Below are 6,000 nucleotides of genomic sequence, written 5' to 3'. Positions count from 1 at the left end.
GAGATCAGTAGCCCAGAGTGACCGATGTCAGTACATAGCTTGGATTTTAAGAAGAGCTAATATTTCCAATCTTGAGACATGGTTTTCTCTTTCAGGGAGTTTTGTAAATGCTGGCACAACACCAGATACTATAACTCTTAACTTCCTTCCTCAAGAATTATGGGTAAAGCCAAAAATAATAGCACAATAGAGTGTTTTAAATATTACTCTAATTCACTTACAAAGTTAATAGAATATCACATTTCTCATCAACATGCATTTTTTGGATGACAAAAAGTATGAAACTCTGATGTCTGGATTTCTTGACTGTCTCTAACTGTGAATAAATTACCAGCAAACCAAACTTTTTACAAGGGACAGAGCAAAATTATGAGGCAAACTCAGAGATGGTATGGGAAATCAGGGAAAGTGGCAGGTATCCATTAGTCCTGAATGAGGTACGTAAAAGTGACTTACCCCTGCTGCAGTTTGTTGTCTGCAAAACAGCAGTCACTGATCTGGTGTGGCAGTACCGATGTATTGCTATTTGCTGAAATAAGTGCAAAACTTTTATTTCTGTGACGTATTCTTGTTAATGTGTATTTGTGTTGGGGGTGTTTTTGAATAAAAAAAAAAACACTAATTTTTATCTGTGCACATACCTGATAATGCTGGGACATACATTACTCCTCTGGGTATCAGTGAAAATGCAATTAACAAGTAATTGCGTTTTAAAAGTTAGGCAAAAAAAATATATATATCACAGAACATTTTGACACACAGGTCTTCTCTGAGTCTTGTGGCCCCACTCCCCAGACTGTATAAATAGATTTTGACTTGAACTTGGTGGCTTCTGCTCTCAACCACACCCATTCTAAAACCACCCAGCTCATTTGTATACAAGGTTTCTGTAGGGTTTGTGGGGGGCTGGGGATTGTGTGGTCATTACTTTAATTTTCATCTCATTCATCCTTAGAGGTCTGCATAGGAGACCATTATAGTTTGTGTTTGAACTGGAGACAGTGTGGTCATTGTTTCTTTTACTTCTCTCACAGACCTTAGAGGTTTACAAAGAAGGTTACTATAGCTCTTGTAGGGGCAGTGTACTGTCTAGGAGGAACAAAGTGGAATGCATTATGGTAATCATTATATTTTTCACTTTCCTCACAATCACACTTCAGGCACTTGTACAGGAGGCTGTCTTTGAGGGTTAGGATTAAGGAGTAAGGAGGAATGCTATGTTTATGTATGACAGCAGTCATTTGAAATACATGACTGTGCCATATGAACCTCTGCCTTTTTTTGGGGGGGGGGGACAGGCAGTATTCCCAGATAGGATCTGTGTATCCACACAACAACTGGCTTGTTTATTGTGAAATACTACTTTGTCAGCTTTGATCATTAAGACTTCAGCACATCTTATGTCTGCCCTGAAAACAAAAAAATAAGACTGAAATTCTTTTCTTAGTCACAATTTTTATTTAGGCCACTGCTGGATTAAAACGTTGGGAAAGTGCTTTAAAATGCATCTCAGAGCATCTATAACCCTATGGCTTCTGGGGGTCCTGGCTTAACTAACTTATTTTCTAAATGGCTATTACTGTGCTGTCCTTATTAGGTTATTAATTGGGTGGTTTTATTGATGCACCCTTTCGTTTAGATTTTTAATGTATTAGGATAGATGGCTCTATTCTGAGGGCTAAAATGTTAGTAAGTTCAAGATCTTTATTTTAACTATTGATTTTCATATTCCTTATTAGGAAAATGTGTACTGAAAAGTAGCTAGGAAAACTAAAGTTGAACAGCAATACAGACTTTCTTTCCTATTCATAATTTATTTTCAAACCATCATTGGATGAAGAGGTTGTGTACAAAAAAAATTAAAATGCACTTCAGAACATATGGAAATTATGGCTTCTTAAAAAAGCAAGAGTTAAGGCAAAATCTGAGAAAAGGAAGAAAAAGTAATGTGCATGGTGTGGGGAGCTCAAGGTGGGGGGACAGAGTGGAGCACTTGGAGGATACCTGCTTGCACATGCTTGTGTATGCATATGTGTGTGTTTGTTGGGGTGGATGAAACAGTAGGCAGTGCCTAGGGCACTATTTCACTTAAGTCTAGCCCAGTACATAGAGCTGCTGTAATGCATTATTGTTGCAACAAAATGCCAATAACTGTGAATGTTCCTTTGTGAGATGGGCCAACATAGTGTGGTATAAATCTTCTTCTTTTGGCTTTTCCCAGTTAGGGGTCACCACAGCGGATCACCTGTCCACTCATGATTGGCAGTAGAGTTTTACGGTGTTGAGTAGCCAGCCCAGTGCCCAACCTTCCACGGAAGGCAAACACATGCATGCACTCACGCCTAGGGCAAATTTAGAGCATCCAATCCACCTACTCTTTGGGATGTGGGAGGAAGCTGGAGCACCCGGAGGAAACCCATGCGACCACAAGGAGGACATGCAGACTCCGCACAGAAGGCACCCCAGCCGAGGATCGAACTGGAGAACCTCTTGCTATGAAGCGACAATGCTAGCCACTGCACCACAGTGGCCACCCTCATAGTGTGGTATACATACTTGTTGTAATTAATGTAAGACTAATGTAGCTACAGGACAGTCTGTGAGTACTAATCCTAAATGTTTGCATCATGAACTAAAAGATTGCTTATGAAGGGAGGCCATGACAGGGTGATAGACTGAAGTTCCCAGAGGCCCCCAACTTGACATTTCCTGGGGGCCCCAAAATGCTAACACTGGCCTTTACAGTATCCATAGGTGGTTAACTTCAACAGCACAGTATTTACGGGTCGCTGTGTATACTAAAAATGTAAGCAACATCACACAAATGTCAAATAAGCGTGTCAAATACAGAATATTGATGTTTTGGTAAATAGCCACTTATGAGTATGGTACCACACCTGAAGTGCAGCACACCCATGACGCTTTACCTGTTGCGCAAAGCTTGGATGATATAGCACATGCACCTAAGCAAATTTCATATATATATATATATATATATATATATATATATATATAGAAAGAGAGAGAGGTGTGTGTATCTATACATATATATATATCTGTGTGTACATGTCTGTGTGTGCATGTCTATATATATGTGTGTGTGTGTATATATATATATATATATATATATATATATATATATATATATATATATATAAACAGCCCTTTAAATAGACTGTCTTATGCCTATTTATGTGGAGTAAAACTACTATCTAGAGTAAATGAGTCCGCGTTATGTTGATATGCAGCAGTTTACCACGACGAAGTGACTGTCTCTGTAAATAAATACGAACGCACCCTGCTTTTACGAGCTGAACGAGCAGTGAGCTCCTAAGTAGGCGGGAACGAACTGGTGACGTCGCACGAAGAGGGCGGATGCGCTTCGCTTTCAACATCTCCTTTCCCTCTCTGAGCTGGATTGGTGGTGGTAAAGTCCCGGGAGTTGTCCTGGTTTATCCTTAGGATTTCTGTGTGAAAACCGGTCCGACTGTGAGATTATTTTGCATGCTGTCTAAAGTGGTGGTTGTGGCTGACGAGTGTTCCTGCGTGGAGGTGCCGTTTGCCGTAGGTTTCTTGACTTAAGAGCCTGAAATCCCGATGTCAAGGTTTGTGCCTTTACAGGTACAATGCAACAGGTCTGGGGGTCCACTAAGGGCGTGCAGCTAAGAACAGCACAGAGATGGGATCGGTTTGTTATTTTGTTTTACCTGGGATTGACACAGTGCTGGTTTTAAATAACTTGGATACGCCAGGAATGGTTTAAGTATTGTAAAGCGAACGACAGTCTTTTCGTTACCTTCGACGTCGCCTGTTTTTGTGCAGTTTAAACCGTTGGACTAAAGGAGTACCTTTCACGTTACCGCCCAGGTTAGAATCAAAACCGCTGGATGACCTTGTGTTGTACAGATGTATACGTATCTTTGCAAATAAGCTGCTGGACCAACTAAGGGGTTACAAAGAATGTCTAGAAAAGGTTCAGAGGCGCTGATACGAACAGGTGTAGAAACTCCCCGCAACACAGAGGATTTGGGAAAGGAAAGTATTTCTACAGCTGCTCCCAAAATTAAGAAGTCTAAGTCAAGTACTCTTCGTAGGGCCTTCAGCTGGTTAAGGGGAAAGAGGAAGAAGAAAAAGAAGAATGAAGATGTAGTTTCCAAGGGGGGAGAGAAAAAATCCAAATCTGAGCTGAAGACTGGAAAGTCAAAATCAAAAGGTATGTTAAGAAGCTTTAATTTATGGGAAGGCCACATGTATAGTGGTGTGTGTGTGAGTGAGTGAGAAATCATGTGTTTCAGTGGTGACTTGAAGTTGTAAGTTTGTTTGGGGCAGGTGGCTTAATTGGGCCCCTGTAGTGCACAGAAAGTTCTGTGGGTGGGTTCATGCACTGAATAATGTGTCTTGTGTTGTGTGCTGGTTAGTATATTTCAGATGAGCAAGTAATAGGGCAATGTTTTAATTGTAGTAGTCATTACAATGAAACTGAACACGACGTACTTCTGTGACATATGTCCTTGTTTGTATTTTTTAATTTGTTGACCAGATAGGTAGTCTAGTTCCTGGACCATTTTCTTTCGCGACCTGGGCCAGAAGGCATTTACAGATTTCAGCATAGTCACTGCTTTGTAATATAAACTAATACAGAAAAAGAACATGCAGAAGTAGAGAGGCAAGAAACTTTTAGCATAAATGCCGTGTACTTTCTAGCAAGCAGAATTATTTAAAAGTCAGTGATGCTGTCTAGTGCAAACAATTTCATGAACATTTTGCAAATATCAGAAATAGTTGCCATCCATAAGCTTTAATGAAGACTTGTAAACATCAGAAATAGTTGATAGTGGTGGAGTAGGTATTCTGTCATCTTTGTTAGCATAAGCAGTTATTGTACCATTGTACGTATTTACAGATTCATGATTGCCTAAATAGATTGGTTGAGATAGGAAGTAAGGTGGTCTGTTTAGTGCAAGTCTTAGCTACCTGCTTGGTGTAATGCCTAGTCTGTGTCAAAGCACTGATGTTTATATTGCTTACGAAGAGATCCGAGTAGGTCGTTTTCGGATATTTTGTGGTAGGGACTTCATTGCTTTTATGAACTATTGCTTTAGTGAATTGTGGTCTAGCTAGGCATATCTGTGGATTACTGCAAGGAGTAACTGCTTTCTCTAAGATGAAGGGCATCTGCTAGGAGTAAACAGTAGGAGCAGTTTAGTAGCTTAAATGTGACAGGAAAGTGGCCTTGGCAATTGTTGGCAGACATATTTACCACAGGATAACATGTAGGTTCCATTCTTGAGTGAGAAGGTAGTGGGGCAAGGTGAACACAGGGCATGGTGAAATGTGGGCTCCCAGATAACATGTAAACGAGTGTGAGCTTTGGTAGACTCTGTACTATGATACTTTGAGGAACATAATGGGAAGACTCAGTTATAGATTACCACACAGTAAGCTCATTTGCTGGACAAGTTATGGAGGAACATAATGGGCAGACTGAGTTATAGGTTACCACTCTAATCTCATTTGCTGGACAACTGATGGAGGAAGATTAACTTTATGAATTAATTGGGGCAAAGAAAATGTAGTACAACTGTGGGAAAACTGAGTAAGATAAGCAAAAGCTAATTTATATTGGCTAAGATCAGGGTTTGAAAATGGTCATGGAGCAGGTTAATTAAATGAGCAAGTTCCTAGGTTATTGCCTGCACTAACATCCTCCCCATGGCACAGGTCAATGACCCTTCAGGTGATGTACTTGCCTTTAATTCTGGAATATCAAAGGACTGTGGGTTCTATTCTTACATCAGGCATTTGGATCATTTCCTCCCTGTAATAACGTTGCAGTGCACCATAAGGACTGTGCTGAATTCCTTAGTGTCCATCAATTGGATATGGTGTTAAACCAAGGTCTCCACTTCCTGAATTGGGGATGCTCAGATTGATGTTAAAGATCCCATCGTGCTTCTCAAAAAGATAGGGAAATTTCACCAGTGCCTTGGCAACTTCATT

General features: G+C 40.3%; 1 protein-coding gene across 1 annotated transcript in view; it reads left to right on the top strand.

Annotated features, from left to right (window-relative positions):
- The first annotated feature begins 3,339 nt into the window (after positions 1 to 3,339).
- Positions 3,340 to 6,000, top strand: part of KIAA1522 (KIAA1522 ortholog) — a 1,150,531-nt gene continuing 1,147,870 nt past the window's right edge. The window contains exon 1 of the mRNA XM_044059935.1: positions 3,340 to 4,214. Within this exon, the coding sequence (XP_043915870.1) occupies positions 3,961 to 4,214 (254 nt within the window). The 5' untranslated portion in view covers positions 3,340 to 3,960. The remainder of the gene's footprint in view (positions 4,215 to 6,000) is intronic.

Source organism: Protopterus annectens, chromosome 1.part2, assembly GCF_019279795.1.
Source record: "Protopterus annectens isolate FY-2018-M chromosome 1.part2, PAN1.0, whole genome shotgun sequence".
Classification (NCBI taxonomy): domain Eukaryota; kingdom Metazoa; phylum Chordata; order Ceratodontiformes; family Protopteridae; genus Protopterus; species Protopterus annectens.
The sequence above is the reverse complement of the archived record's forward strand: the minus strand, read 5'-3'. Positions and strand labels throughout refer to the sequence as shown.